This window comes from Gymnoscopelus microlampas, assembly GCF_963454915.1.
Source record: "Gymnoscopelus microlampas genome assembly, chromosome: 2".
In the NCBI taxonomy this organism is placed as follows: domain Eukaryota; kingdom Metazoa; phylum Chordata; class Actinopteri; order Myctophiformes; family Myctophidae; genus Gymnoscopelus; species Gymnoscopelus microlampas.
Window position 1 is genome coordinate 55,561,663 of NC_139939.1, and position 16,728 is coordinate 55,578,390.

Sequence of the window (16,728 nt, forward strand, 5' to 3'; positions counted from 1 at the left end):
CGGAAACTGTCAGTGTTACCAGATTTCTCGAGAGAAACAAGTAACCAGGTCTATGAAAACAAGCCCTAATGAAGCCACTCTACGGGGCCCCATATGAGCACACACAGACAACTATTTGGAAATAGCCGCTGTACAAGCTCACAGCGCGTCGCGATGCGTGTTGTGAGCGTATAGATCTTCTAGAAATCTAGAAAAAGATTGACAAATTTGTAATTTTTCGGAAACATTTTAAATACACACATCTTGTATGGGGGGTCCCTGGCACAAAATCTTTTCAGATAAGGGTCCTTGGACAAATGGGTAATAATTTTGGCGGTCCTTGACATGAACATAGGACATATAAACAAGCCCAAATAAGCAACTACACTTAAGAAACAAGCCCAAAAAAACACAACCAATATTTACAAGAAACTTTATAGAATAACAAGCCCAAAGTCGCTTATAATAAGCGGACATGGCAACACTGGACACTGTCCCTTAGCCTGTTCTTGGTTCACCATTTAGTCCTGTGGTGTCGCCTGCCTGGCGGTAGCAGCATGACCAGATTGTGGCCGTGGGGTGGGAAGAGTCTCTATGACCATCCACTTAGCCTTGGTTAAGTGCTTGGTTGGTGGTGCTATAGAATGTCCCAATCCCGAGCATATATCCGCCATAGGCAATGTTTAGGCAATGTTTTTGGTTGGCCACCGTGACCGGCCAAATGATTAAATAAATCAAAGGTAGAGTAAGCGATATTTTTTTGGTTAAAACAAAAAGGTTATTGTTAAAGCAATATATTCTGATAGTAATCATTGTGTTTGTTCAGTCACATGAGTCTCCCTGTCTCTCCGGCTCTTTGATAAACAGAACATATATTTTCAGGTAGGTGACAACATTTCAGCCAATCAGAAGAGAGTACCCATTTATCAGCTTCCTTTTTCTAGTGTTCCATTTGCAATTTTGTCTGCTCATCACTTCCAATTTCACTTGTTTAATAATCTGTATCCTGACTGAGTTCTCTATCCTGATTGGATAAAATCGGTATCCTGACATGAAAATGCATGTTCTGTTCCTGTTACTGAACAAACACTCTATACCAATGAGTACTATCAGAATATAGAGCTATTTAACACTTATTTTAACCAAAGAAAATCACCCTACCTTTGATCGGCCATTACATCTCGCTATACGTTAGCGCGGCACATCTTTCCACTTTATCACAGATTCAATGCGCAGTTCCTGAGTTTATAGTTTCCTAAAGCAGTGGTTCTCAAACTTCTTCATGTCAATTAGGACCCCCACATTGACACTTGTTAGCCCATGGACCCCCATTTGAAAAGACATGCCAAGGACCCCCATAAGAGAAGATTTTTTTTATGGATATAGCAGTGATTTTCAACCATTTTGATTTCAAGGACCCCCAGTTTGACATGCATTAGGCTACGGACCCCCATTTAATGGCATTTCTATCGCTGTGACCCCAATTTATGTTGTAAAATCAATGTTAAGTTAACTGAGAGCGTACAAATGAGAGTGTACATTTGTATGCTCTCAGAGTTACAGACCCATAACGGTCCATTTGGTTCCTAACTATCTATCATTTAGCTGGGGACCCCCTGGAACTCCCTCAAGGACCCCTGGGGGTCCCCGGACCCCACTTTGAGAACCACTGTCCTAAAGCATGTCTACTCTCTACTCACGCAGAGGTGTCACTTGCCAAAAACAACAGAATAAAGTCAGGACGATGGATGAATGATCTGCTTGGTACGTGACTCCGTCATACTAGACTACATAAACAAACTATAGTCTGAGTATGTCTGGGTCCTTGTTATCACAAGGAAAGAAGAGATTACGTATCTGGGTTTTGTATTTTAGATAACAATCTTTCCGGTGAGATAATGGCAAAACAAAAGTAATCAAGAAAGTCAACCAGAGAATACGATTTTTGGGCAGGATCTCCTCGTGAGGACACTAGCTGGAGAACTCAATCCAATGTCAAGTTTGACTATGCATGCACCTCATGGTACTCTATAGCACCTCAAAGGCAAAGACCTCTCAAAACAAACAAATCGGACTACTACTAGACCTCACACCTAGGACTCACCTAACCCCTGCTCATTATGCTAGGGTGGGATGGCTCAGGGTAGAGGACAGAGTATTCAATAAATCAATAAATCAATAAATCAATACATAAATCAATCAAATCTCGTTCAACCTTAAAGGAGAATTTTGGACTAAGTTGTTCTTACCTTTTCTATGATGTTATGATATCTTAGGATGAATGGTACAGTAGAAAAAAATCATAACTCCATCCCGGGTCCGCCACAGCTTAAAACGTGCGCGGATAGGCCTTGCGTTAGATCACATATTGTAATAGCTTTTCTTTTTGTGAGATCTGACGTTCATAGTAAAAAAAAAAAAAAAAAAAGAAGTCTCGCTAGACGAGATTGAAATCTTGAGATTTCAATCTCGTCTAGCGAGACTTCTTTTTTTTTTTTTTTTTTTACAAAAAAAAGAAAAAAGCTATTAAAATAATGTGATCTAACGCAAGGCCTATCCGCGCACGTTTTAAGCTGTGGCGAACCCAGGATGGAGTCATGAAAATGTTCTACTGTACCATTCATCCTAAGATATCATAACATCATAGAAAAGGTAAGAAAAACTTAGTCCAAAATTCTCCTTTAATACGCAGTAGCCTACAGTACATCATCCGCTTTTGTTTTGTTACTGTTAGGGTTTGGTTCATGATGGCAAATGAAGGTAGTCAACCTCCCTGCAGTGTGTTACCAAGTTATTCCACCACTTTGTTTTATTATCGTCAGTTGGGCCTGGGTTGGAATACCCGAGCGAAACAAGACGACCCGTACGTTCTCAGGGCTGATCAGGAGGAGAGAAAGGCATAAAGTGCTGTGTAACCATGACTTAGGCTGATCTAGGAGCAGAGAACTGCAGCGCACACTGCAGCAGCCGGCTCTCTCGGGAATTAAACCACACTGACGATTCGCCAATCAGATGTAAGCTTATAAAAAAACAAGCCCAAAAACAACCGCAACCCACAACTTCCTACATTTACGAGCAACTTTACAGGGAAAAAAAAGCCCAAAGACGCTTATAGTAAGCAGACTTGGCAACACCGATCGCCGTCCTGTCATCAGCGTTGGAGCTGCACACAGCCATGAAGTCGTGTGTGCACAGAGAGTAGAAGAGATACAATATTATTATCAATATTATTATTATTATCAATATTATCCCATTAAGACCTGGAACTGTGTCATTTTTAGATTTGAGCTAAAAAGCATTATTTTACACTTTGGGCTATTCAAAAATAGTAGATATACAAGCTCGTAGCGCGGCACAGAGTGCCGCGCTACGAGCTTGTAGATCTGCTATTTTTGAAAAATCGTGAAAATGTGTGCAAATCTTTGAAAAATATATATTTTTAAAGCAAACATTTTTAACTCAAATCTTTGTTTCTGAGGGTTCCTGGAACAAAATATTTTGATGGGGTCCGCGGCCAAATACATATAATTTTGGGGGTCCTTGACATGAAAAAGATTGAGCACCACTGATATAGAAACATATGTTTTTTAGAATGCTGTTGAGATTTAGGAGACATATAGAATTGGCTTCAGGTCTTAATGGGTTATTATTATTTAAAAAATTCAAGTAGCCTATATCATCAACATTGGCTTCATTATCTTCAGTTTTAAAGAGCTTTATTTATAAAGCACTTTAAGCACTTTACCAACCAAGTGTAGCCTAGATATTTCTAACAGCTCAAACTAAAAATCGATAATACCAGAAAGGGTCACTTTGATGCTATCTTAGTTTTAGATGTAGACCTATTTGACAGTGCAGAAACATAATTGCCTTGCCTTGACCATGATGGAAGCTTAGTTTACATTTCATATCACACACCATACAGTACGATATACATTTCGTCACGTTTTAATATTGCGATACATTGTGGGACGATATATTTTGACACCCCTAGTCAGTGGTTCTGAAGTGATTGACTGCAGTGTTGATATCGTCGACTAAAATTATGACAAAATGTTCGTCGACTACCTTTTTTCACTGACGAAAACTAAGCTATGATGACTAAAACTAAGACTAAATATATTGACAATTTCGTCAACAAATAAAAACTAGACTAAAATGTTAGTGAGGGACTAGTGGAGAAGAGATTCAGTAGAACTAAAAGACAAGTCATTTTGGTTGCGCTCGGGTGTTGCGCTTTGAAAATAGCAGATCTACAAGCTCACAACGCGTCGCGCTGTGAGCTTGTAGATCGGCTATTTTCAGCATGCAACCAAGTGTAAAATCAGCCATTACGACGCCATCAAGGCACCGCCAAAATACATTTCAGTCGACTAAATCAACTGTAGATTTAGTCGACTATAATCTTAGATATTTTAGTCGACTAAAACTAGACTAACAGTAAAACATTTCAGTTGACTAAAATATGACTAAAACTAAATGGAATTTGATTCAAAAGACTATGACTAAAACTGAATTAAAATTTGCTGTCAAAATCAACACTTAATTGACTGCTCATTCTCATCACCTGGCGACAACGTCAGCCCCCGACAGGAAGTCCAGTATCCAGCTGCACATGGTCCGGTGCAACAGGCCCAGCGCGAGCAGCCTTTCTACCGCGGGTCTCAGTAGCCTCACCCAGTAGTAGGCCCCTTCTTTCGCTCTACATTAGAAGAGTTGGGAACGGTGGCCGTTGTCAAATAGGCTCTATGCACAGCAGCCATATTGGACAGAAATTGGGCCCCTTCCTTGCTTCCTTCACAGGTGTTACCAATGACACTAATGAAGGCTCTGTTCCATTTAGTGTAGCACAGTGGTTCTCAAACTTTTTAATTTCAAGGACCCCCATAACTCTGAGAGTGTACAAATGGAACCAAATGGACCCGGGAGGGTCCATTTGGTTCCATTTGTTACACCCTCTCAAGGAACCATGAGGGTCCCTGGACCACACTTTGAGACCCACTAGTATTTCTAGTGAGCCAACATGCACAATATCAGCACCCTGACTCTGTTTGACCAGAATGGAACAGAGCCTTCATTAGTATCATTGGTAACACCTGTGAAGGAAGTCAGAAGAGGCCCAATTTTTCTCCAAAATGGCTGCTGTGCATAGAGCCTATTCTAATACAGCCCGAATACCCAATCTCAGCACTGGCCTCAGTGGCTTGCAACCCACACCTCCAGGGTTCGCCACTACTTTTTCCAATAACGGCGGAGGGGCGCAGTCTCAAGCGAACTTGAGCCGTGTAGGGCACCACCGAGCACGCTAAAGCGCGCAAGTTGCCGTGCCAAACGTTGCGAAGTTCGCTTGCTCCTATACTCAGCCCCGTCCGAGTTAGGTACCGACAGGCACAGAATCCTAAATCATGTTGTGGGGAGAGCGTTTGCCTCAACTCGTTTGTCCCAACTCGCCAGGCTCTCCCCGGAGTCCCCGCCCCCCCCCACCCCCACTGAGACAAAGGGTAGAAAGGCAGGTCGCGGCCCAGAACCCTCAGCTTCGCGTGGAACATGGGGTAGGAACTATTGTTTTGAATCTCAAGTTACTCCCTTCCATGTGGGGGAAAAGGGCAGTGCGTAGAGCCATAGCAAGCAGGCAAGCCAGCATGGCAGCAGGCAGTATGGAACAAACGTAGCCCCCGCCTCACCAACCTCTCAAAGCATTTACTGACAATTGAGATGAGTGGCGACAAGGTCTCCAGTCGTTCAGACATGTTACCTTGGAGTGCTTGGGGACAAGCACAACGGTGGACATCTTCAAGCCCACGGGCACAACAGCCTGGGAGAGGGAGAGGTTGTAAAAATATCAGCAAAACACTGACTCCCGCTGGCCCCCGCCCCGCCGCACATGCTCTGGGGGGATGTGGCCCCCAGAATGACATCAGGGCCTTATTGCAGCCTTAATACGGATGTTCACCTGCTTGAAGGTTCTGCACACGTCAGCCTCCAAGTGGGCTAGCCTTCCTCACGTGAGGCTAGCTCCGGCTTAACCTAGCATGGCCAGACTAATATCACTGCGTAGATATTAGTCTGGAATAAACCCGCCCAATATTTGCATACTGGGCTCTGATTGGTCCCTCACAACTTCGGAGGGAGAGAAATCCAATCTCTATTTTGAGAGGGGCCAGACCTAATCTGCCAAGGGCAATATTTTTTTTGCAATGGCAGATTCATCTGGAACCAGGCTAGCTCCGGCTGGCTGGGAGTGAGCTAAACAGCTGTTGGCCTCACCGGGGAGGGAGGTAGAGAGGCCCCGTGTCCACTGGGCTTTTTTTCTCGGCTGAAAACGCTAAGGCGCTCGCCTGGCAGCGCTTCCAGGTGCCCGAGTTGAACATGTTTTAGCTTTCGTCAGACAAGGTAGATGTGCCCAACGCAATGCCAACCTGCTGGAGTGTCCAAAAAAGACGGTGCTTCCGTTATATTAAAAACATGCGCTGCGCTCAGGAAAAAAACATCTTGGTGGACATGGGGCCTTAAGGTCTTTACTGTCAATTCCCCTAACACAAGAACACTGTATGGTATGATGGATTCAAAATAATTTAGCTTGGGGGGGTCACACTAAAGGCCTGCAGACAAATAGAAATACAACCATATTACACTGCTGGGTGGTGGATGTTGAAGTCGTAAAGGGAAAATTGTGCAAAAAATTGCTGACAACTCACCCGCATTCTCCACACTGGCGGTCAGCTGTCCGTTCCTCTTGGCGGTCACGTACTTCCCGTTGGCAGCACGCACACACACGTGCCCCTCATGCCACTCCAGCTCAAAGTAACTATTGGCAGATCTGAGGCGATGTACACATAAACACAACGAGCGGCCTTTGAGAAGCATGAACATGTGCCAACTTAATTTGCATAATATTTAACACATGATGCATGGTGTGTGTGTTTGTGTTTGTGTTTGTGTGTGTGTGTGTGTGTGTGTGTGTGTGTGTGTGTGTGTGTGTGTGTGTGTGTGTGTGTGTGTGTGTGTGTGTGTGTGTGTGTGTGTGTGTGTGCGTGCGTGTGTGTGCGTGCGCGTGTGTCTTCAAATGGCCGGCCTCTCCAAAAGGAGGGCCAAGCAGTTAGCCAGGTACTGCTCACGTGCTCAGTATCAGCTGTTATAGGAAGCCGCTCAATTTGGACAGGAGGCGTTGTTTCCTTTATCCATGATTGATGTCTGCTGTGTCTGACTAGTATGTCAACTGTATTGTATGTTCTTTCTTTCTTTCTTTCCTTTATTTATTCAGGGGAGCCCACTGAGAGCAAGCTCTCTTTTTCAGGGACGCCCTGATAACAGCATAAAAAATACATACAGAATGAAAAACAATAACAAACATTTGAAACATATTACAATCATCACAGATGCAAATAAACAGTGTTACATGAAACAGGTGCAGTTACTATGCAATGTGTCCTCGAGAAGTATCCTAAATGTCTCTATTGAGACCAATCGCTCCAGTTTCAGAGAGTCCTGAAGTTTGTTCCATTTGTGTGGAGCATAATACACAAAGGCAGTCTTTCCTTGTTCACTTTTCTTACGTGGACTGGTATATCTAATGTGGTTTTGTGAACGTGTTGAGTGTCCAGAAACCTTTGGTTCTAAGAGTCAAGATAGGTATAGAGGAAGCTTGCCACATAAGGCCTTATAAATAAAAAGAATACAATGTTGTTCTCTGCATACTGCGAGAGATGACCAACCCACTTTATCATATAAAATACAGTGATGGGTGTGATAGTCATCACCAGTGATAAAACGTAGGGCACTGTGGTAGACTGCTTCAAGAGGCTTAAGTGTAGAGATTGAAGCATGCATGTATAGCACATCACCATAGTCAAACATAGACATTATGACAGATTGAATAACAGTTTTTCTGCTGGAAAGAGAAAAACAGGATCTGTTTCTGTAGAGGAAACCAATTTGCCCTCTTAGTTTTTTCGTTAGGTTCTCCACATGAATCTTAAAAGAGAGCTTAGTATCTATCCAAATGCCCAAGTATTTATATAAGATGAGACCAGTTCAATTTGCTCACCTTTAAGAGTGTAAACACCACTCTCTATAAGGCAGAACAATGTTCTGCCTTATAGAGAGTATGCACATTTTTTCCACCGTGACCCCCCCCCCCCCCTGCACAGAATGTATTGACAGAAAGTAGTAATGTCAACGGTGGATTTTTATGAAACAATAACTTTGCAGATAGAAAGAGGATAATTCAAGCTTTCAGTACAGCTGCCATATGTTGGTGAGTTTAACGCTGTTTAATAGAGATAGGACTTTTTTGTTTGGATGTATGGGCTGTCAAGGCCAGAAAGTGTTTTTTTGCCACTCAGTAGGCGTTCTCGCATGACTTCCGGGTACGATGATGTCACGCACATAGCCTCAATCGGCACTTTGTAACTGGCTGTTTTCCTATTGTCTGAGTGCACTGGCAGTGTTTATGTCCTTTATACAAGGTATTGTACTTCTGTTTACGTGGACACAAATAATATATTTCAAGAGTTTGTGTGTGTGTGTGTGTGTGTGTGTGTGTGTGTGTGTGTGTGTGTGTGTGTGTGTGTGTGTGTGTGTGTGTGTGTGTGTGTGTGTGCGTGTGCGTGTGCGTGACTGTGTGTGTGTGTGTGTGTGTGTGTGTGTGTGTGTGTGACTGTGTGTGTGTGTTTACTTGGAGGAGGCGGTACACTGCAATCCTCCGGTGGGCGTCAGGGTCCAGTATTTCCCGGCGGCGGTCCGGAAGGCACACTTCCTGTCCGCACGACTCATCTCCAACTGGAAGACCTCCTGGTCCCCCTCCTCGTCCTGATTGGCCGACAGATCCATCCCTGCAAATGCATGAGGTATAGTGTGGGCCTATCAGAAGCAGTCTCAACATAGCCAGCATGATCTGATATCTCCGCCTATACCAATCGTCCATGGATACATTGTATTGTAGATATAAGGTAGAGCATTGGTTCTCAAAGTGGGGTCCGGGGACCCCCAGGGGTCCTTGGGGGGGTTCCAGGGGGTCCCCAGCAAAATGTGTTATTATAGCACCATCACAATAATTTTAACCACTCTAAACTTTTATACTTTGGCTATTCAAAAATAGCAGATCTACAAGCGCACCGAGTGCCGCGCTATGAGCTTGTAGATCTGCTATTTTTTGAAAAATCATGAACATTTGTGAAAATCTTTGAATATAAATACATTTTTAAAGCGAACATTTGTAACTCAAATCTTTACTTCTGGGGGGTCCCTGGAACAAAATATTTTGAGATGGGGTTCCTTGACATGAAAAGGTTTGAGAACCACTGAGGTAGAGGACAGAGTACAGCAACTTGCTATGGGCCTGGTTTTCCAGATACTCAAGGGACCAGTGCCACATGTACCTGTCAAACTACTTAAAATGATTGACTGACGCCCACAGGCTCAACACCAGAGGGAGCTCCAGTGATCTCATTCCCCCCAGATTCGGCACAAACATGGGGATGAACTCATTCTACTGTTATGCCACCAAAATGTGGGATTTGTATAACTGTACCTCTGTACTTTTTGTAAACTGTTAAAGTATTCAATCAATCAATTGTATGGGCGAAGGCAACCAGTGACAAAGCTACAACTTTTTTTTGTGTGTGAATGCACTGCATTCACAAATCTGTCATCCATTTTGTTTTGGTATATTGTATATATATCTCTATTAGCAGGATATTGGGTTACCATCCTTTTCATAGCCTACCTACGTGAACAAAGCACCCCAATTGAACCGTCCTGTGGCTTTCTGAAAATAAATGTAGACACCGGCATGCCCTCTTTTGAGTCTTTGGCCCAAATAAATGTCTATATATACAGTCCTGTGTTAGCACTGGTTCTACTTCCACACCTACATGTAGAACAGGGAGCGTCAGGGATACAAACTGATTCAGAAGACTGCACATCAGTTAGCAAAGTACTGAATGATTATATATTAGGACCACTGTCTATTCACAGCCTCTGCCTATTGTGCATAAATATACTGCAGACTGTTTTTCTGTTAATTGCAACAATTATGTTAATTGCAACTATGTCTGAACTACAATAAAGATGGCAGCACATCTAGTGTCCAATCCAGTGTGCCGTCTGCTTCAAATAACTTTATTGACCTTATCAAACAGTAGGTGTGATTCCCAACACCAGGCTTACATTTAGGGTAATCTCTCAAGACATTCGATTCTGCTAACAGCAGAATCTGTCAGCACCACTGCGTTAAACATGTATTGTTGTTTTTAGTAGGACAGATACCAGGTAGATGTTTGGCATTAACCCTATAGCCCCACGCGGGGACACATGGTTCGAATCTCGGGTGTCACATTTGCCCACTCCAGTGTACCAGTGAGTTTAATAAATGACAAACATTTCGGCCACTGCAATCTGGGTCTTGATTACATAATCTATGGTTTCCGGCAGAAACCATTTAACTCCAAAATGTTCATTTTTCAGGAAATGACAAAAACAAAACAAAAAGTGGAGTTAGGAGGTTTTGTTCATCGTTGATAAGAACAGCTGAATGGACCTCAAAGCTCACAATGAGGTTGGCGGTCAAAAGGGGGTGGAGCCTGGAGTCAGCAAAACCAGCTAACTCCACCCCCCTTTGGTGGAGTTAGCTGGTTTAGTAGTAAGTTTGAGGATCGAATGGAGTTAGCTGGTTTTGTCAGAAGCGCTTTTTAATACTTTTCATTGGTTCAATATTGTTTTAGTCAACACACAGACGTAAAGGGTGTTCAATAGCACTGATTTATGGAAAAAAAATGCAAAAGCAGAAAAATGTAGCTGGTTTCTGCCGGACAGCAACGATACACTCAAGCAAGTTTCAAGACTCTGCAAGTTACTAATGTTCATACCATACTGAAATGAAATGGAATCCAGTGGCTCCCTCAAAAGATCAAACAAACCACAGAATGCTTTGAAAAATGGTGGGTCAGTGAGACATAGTCAATGAGCTAAACATGATGCCAGACCACAGTCCTTTAACTCAAGGGTTCCCAAACCTTTCAGGTCGTGACCCCCCAAAATAATCATTGAACTGGGGACCCCCCCACCCTGACAAGCACTTGGAATTGTAAGAGTTGAGGCATTACATTTAGTTTGACTCGGTTCCACAGATAAATATTGTGAAAATAGCCGAACTACAAGCTCACAACGCCTCGTGGTGCGAGGTAATATTTGATCATTTGGCCAATGTTTCACCATTTTTATAGACCCCCAGTTTGGGAACCATTGCTTTAACTTGTCAGTGAATGGCTGCACCCTGGCCCCTGATCCTTGTATCAATATTATCAGGTAATATTCTCTTATTATTATTTATAGTGGCCAATACATGCAAAAACACACAGTCTGAGGAAGTTGATCCCACAACCCATTTTCCCTGTAATGATCATAAACTCTCTCTCTCTTTCGCACGCACGCACGCATGCACGTACACACGCACACACACACGCACGCACGCACGCACGCACGCACGCACGCACAGAGCGACAAACACGAGGAGACACAAACACAGGCAAGCACAAACACAGACAAAGACAAATACACATGCATTAGGTATAATGGATATTGACTGTCTGCTCTAAACTACAGTAGTGAACTGTCAGACACATAGAGATTAGAGAGCAGACAGACAGACAGGGTCATGGTGTGTATATAACCTAAAAACCACACGTCTCCATTATGGGAGGATGTCGCTGGTCTCTCCCTAATAGTACTGTACTGTTACATCTCTCTATGTTGGAGCAGCCAGATGAGATGAGTATACTGGTGAATAATACTAGTGAAGCTGAGGTCCTTCCACTTCAACCCTGGCCACAAAATGTGGATAGAATTACTGCAGGAAAGAGAGGGGATGATGAAAGAAGGAAAAGGAGAGAGAGAGAGAGAGAGAGAGAGAGAGAGAGAGAGAGAGAGAGAGAGAGAGAGAGAGAGAGAGAAAGAGAGAGAGAGGCGGGTTTGATCTGCAAGGGTGGGGGGGGGGCTAGAAAAGAGAGGAGGAGAGCCAAGCAGCAGGATAATGAAAAACACATGGTGCAGACAGACACACACACACACACACACACACACACACACACACACACACACACACACACACACACACACACACACACACACACACACACACACACACACACACACACACACACACACACACAGAGAGAGAGAGAGAGAGAAGGGGAAGGGAAAGACAAGTCATCAATCTGTGGAGGAGAAATGAGAAACCGCGGGGGTCTAATCTGTTGATACGCATGCACGGACAGGCACACACACACACACACACACACACACACACACACACACACACACACACACACACACACACACACACACACACACACACACACACACACACACACACACACACACACACACACACACACACACACACACACACACAGTTGCCCTGCATACTCATTCAACAGCTGTGTGAGTGCCCAGTGAGACATGACACGGTGACTTCATGGGAAAGGAGTGTAGGCCTGTATGTATCCTACAGCCCAAAAGCTTGTAGATCTGTTCTTTTGAACACCGGCGCACCGCTGTACGGAGCATAAATCTGGCGTATAAGTGTAACATATGTTCACTTCATGTTCCTTCCCCCATTCCTTTGCATCAACGTCCTGCAGCTAACCTGCAGTAAGCATTCATGCATTCATTCATACATTTTACGCAAATCGGTCTCTGTAGTCATGTGATCAAGACGAATCTGTCACATTTCTCACATTCCATTCTGATTGGCTACGATTGTCTTCCAGAGCTTGTGGGGGTGGCCGCTCTGCACAAAATGCCACACATCATGAATGCAGCGCCCGATTGCTGGGAAAGCACACACATTCCCACTACTAAGCCAAGGAAGAAACCTCAATCCCATTTTTTTTTTTCAAATCTCATGGTGGCGCTTACAACAGACCACTTCACACGTTTTGGCCCATAACTCTTGAACCGTAGGTCGTACAATCAACATCTATGAGTCATTTGACTCATAGTGTCTTTATCTCACCTTATTTCCTGACTACAATGTAGACCATACCCCCACGCAGCCTCCCCAGCCCACAAGGAAGGGCAGTGCCCAAAAGCATTATGGTCATTGTAGTAATGCAGCAGTCCAGTCAAACCCCAGTCAAACACACAGACTTCTATATTTTTCTGGCCATAGGGTGCAAATTTCAAATTTTGCTACTGTTATCTACTACAAATATTATTAATATTGAGTGACTGTAAGTTCTTCCAGGGGTGAAATTCTCCTTTAACTCTTGAGAGCATAAATGTTACGCTCTCAAGTGTTAAATTACTGTTAAACATCTGCATTACCTAGTTAAAGAATTGTTATTCAACGTTTGCTTGTTATCTCCTATGGTACCAACATCAATACAGCATGGATGGAATTGTGGACAAAATTATACCCAACGATAGCAAAATATTCTAAGTCTTGGGTCTGAGAGGCTAAATCTCATCAAACGGTGGTTCCGTGGCTCAAACACCGAATAAATAATGGACCTTGATATGAAAAAGGGTTGAAAAACCACCGCTTTTTACCTTGCCTGGTGGAGACGTTCCTCTCGTTGCTGGAGGTCATTACCACCTGGGCGTGGCTGCGCTCCAGGCCGAACAGCTCGTCCTTGCCCACGCGGGTGATCTTCCCGGACTTGATGGTGCCGCTGGGGCCCGAGGGCGCCAGGTAGCGCCCGTTGCAGTCGCGGAACTGCACCTTGCCCGAGCGGAACTCCAGCAGGTAGCCCGTGTCGCGGTCGGGCTCGGCCGCCAGGGCGCCGTCGTTGCGCAGGAATCGGTTGTCGCAGGTCTCCAGGTGGTAGCGCTCGTCGCGGTACACCAGCGTGATCAGGGAGTCCACCCCCCACGGGACGTCCCGGTCCGCGGACACCTCCTGGCGGTCGCCCTGAGTGCTCAGGTGGGCGAAGCGCTTGCGTGCCAGGCTGTAGAGGTTGACCTGAGGGTATAGAAGCATGCAGTGGTGGAAGAAGTACTTAGATAAATACTCTGTTACGTAAGTAAGTAAAAGGCCTGTGTTCAAAATGTTACCTGAGTAAAAGTACACAAGTATTGCCATCAGAATATACTTAAAGTACCAAATGTTAAAGTACTCAGTATGCAGAATGTCCCATTTCAAGTTTTCAAACGTATAAAAATCTTTTGAAAATAGCAGATCTACAAGCTCACAATGCGTGCCAAAATATATAGAGAGCTATAGAGAGTGGTTAATGTATGTTTAGTGATAAGAATCTAAATCTAAAAAGTAACTAGTAACTAAAGTTTTATATATTTATGTATTTATAGTGGAGTAAAAGTACCATATTTGCCTCTGAGATGTAGTGGAGTAGAAGTAAAAGTACAGACAATTGGAGATACTCCACTAAAGTGAAAATACCCAAAAAAGTGTACTTAAGTACAGTACTTGAGTAAATGTACTTACTGTAGTTACTATACACCACTGGTATATATAGGCCTGGCGCGATTATTACATAATCGCCTGACTGCGATTGTAATGCCCGGGATTTGAACCTGAACCGTGAGGAAACCCATCATCTTATCCACTAGCCTAAAGGAGAATTCCTCCTTCTAGCCGGGGGAGATATTAGATTGTTGGTCATCAGGCAGAGGCTCTGAGCCATACTGCTACACTATTATTATTTGAGAATAATTATTTTTGGCAGAATCGGCAGAATCAGCTCCATCATGAATTATGAATGAGAAAGGTTCATACATTTTCAAAAACAGTGGAAATAGCAGATTCCCACTATAACCGACCTGCAAGCATTGTGACATGTAGTGAACTTGTAGATCTGCTGTTTCCACCATTTAATTCGTTTTTGAAACTATATGCAACATGATTAAATATAGCCTGTTTTGGCCATAGTATATGGTAGCCTACATTATTCATTTTCATTATTGTACCAGTCATTGTCAGTCATTTCTTTGAAGCTAAAGTCCTATTTCAGTTATTTGTTGTAGCCTACCTGCCCTATATGGCTGTGCTCTTTAGGTTTAGGGCAGGCTATACCTAGAACAAGGACACTAAAAAGCCATACAGAAATGTAGGCAATATTTTTTTTAACACAATTAAAGTGGAGGGGCGGGGCGGTTATGCGGGCCTTTGACACGGGTCACCACGCAGAACGGCTGAAATCCCCCAAATCTAGAAAAGACCAAAAGAGAAAATGACTGATTGAAATCAAGGAGACTCCTTGAGAATCAAAGAGGGGTAGGGGTCCAGGGGGTCCCCAGCGAGATGTGTTAACATAGCATCACAATCATTTTAACCACTTTAACCTTTTATACTTTTGGCTATTCAAAAATAGCAGATCTACAAGCTCATTTTCAGATGGGGTTCCACGGCCAAATGTATATCAATTTAGGGGTCCTCCTTGGCATGAAAAACCACTGGACAAGTCTACTGACCAGTCACCATGGTCATCAAATTATTGGCATCAGGAATGTGACAAAAACAAAACAAAATATCCATGAATTCAAGGCTTTATAGGGTGTGTAAGTGTACTGTAATTCAGTGGTTCTCAACCAGTGGTCCGGGGACCACCAGTGGTCCTTGAGGGGGTTCCAGGGGGTCCCCAGCCAAATTAATAGTTAGTAACCAAATTGACCCTTATGTGTCTGTAACACATAAGGGTCCGTTTTGTACACTCTCAGAGTTAAATGAACACTAATGATTATGATACATTGTAGATTGGGACCCCCAAGAAATCAAAATGGTTGAGTCCCAGGCATATATTTTCAAATGGGGGGTCCGTGGGCTATTATGTGTCAATTTGGGGGTCCTTGACACGAAAAATGTTGAAAACCACTGCTGTACTTGATAGAAAATGAGTCATTTTTAGGTGAACTTTAACGACATATACCTGCGGGTGCACGGCCAGGTGCATGCTCCACTTCTCCTCGGGGCCGATGCTCTGCGCCCAGCAGCTGATGCGGTCCTCCGTGCCGCCCAGGTAGCGGCCGTGCGGCTCCGAGCGCAGCGACCAGCGGCCCGCCGCGTCGTCGTCGTCCGTCACGATGACGAAGCGACAGTCCGGGTGTCCGCGCGTCTCCTGGTCGGCCGTCACGGTGCCGTCCTTGTCCGTGGCCAGGTAGCGGCCCAGGTGCGAGCGCAGGAACACGGCGCTGCCGTCCTCCAGGCTCTGCTCCAGCGTCCAGCGCTGCTTCTTCTTCAGGCTGGACGCCGACGCGTTGACCTTGAAGCCGAACGCCTCGGCGGTCAGATAGCGGCCGTTGCCGTTCACCAGACCCAGAGGGATCTGGAGGAGGTCGCCCGGTCCGTTGGAGGAAGAGTCGCTGGGAGAAGACATGTTTTTGTGTTGTGTGTGTGTGGTGCTGATGTGTGAAAAAAGAGATGAGAAAATATGTCCCTGCAAAGAGAGGCTGAGGAGATGGGTGGGGAGGAGAGAGAGAGAGAGAGAGAGAGAGAGAGAGAGAGAGAGAGAGAGAGAGAGAAGCCAGAGAGAGGGGCAAAGAGTAGGAGAGAGAAATCCCTTTGAATTGAGAGAAATATAGAGAGAAGAGGGTAGAGAGATAGATAGAGAGAGAGGGAGGGAGGGAGGGAGAGAACAGAGAACAGAGAGAGAGAGAGAGAGAGAGAGAGAGAGAGAGAGAGAGAGAGAGAGTTATGTGGGCTGGGCTGTGTGTTGGCAGCAGTCAGCAGTGATGATGAATGTTCCTCCTCTCTCTCCTCCTCCTACTGGAGGAGCTGCAGAGTTTTTACTG

The 16,728-nt window shown here is 44.3% G+C and overlaps 1 protein-coding gene across 1 annotated transcript in view; it reads right to left on the reverse strand.

The window, feature by feature from the left end:
- LOC311060907 (fascin-like) overlaps positions 1-16,385 on the reverse strand; it is a 20,191-nt gene extending 3,806 nt beyond the window's left edge. The window contains exons 1-4 of the mRNA XM_084079301.1: positions 15,867-16,385; positions 13,531-13,942; positions 8,657-8,813; positions 6,678-6,799 (exon numbers count right to left, since the gene is read on the reverse strand). Coding sequence (XP_083935427.1) covers positions 6,678-6,799; positions 8,657-8,813; positions 13,531-13,942; positions 15,867-16,313 — 1,138 coding nt within the window. The 5' untranslated portion in view covers positions 16,314-16,385. The remainder of the gene's footprint in view (positions 1-6,677; positions 6,800-8,656; positions 8,814-13,530; positions 13,943-15,866) is intronic.
- Positions 16,386-16,728: the final 343 nt, after the last annotated feature.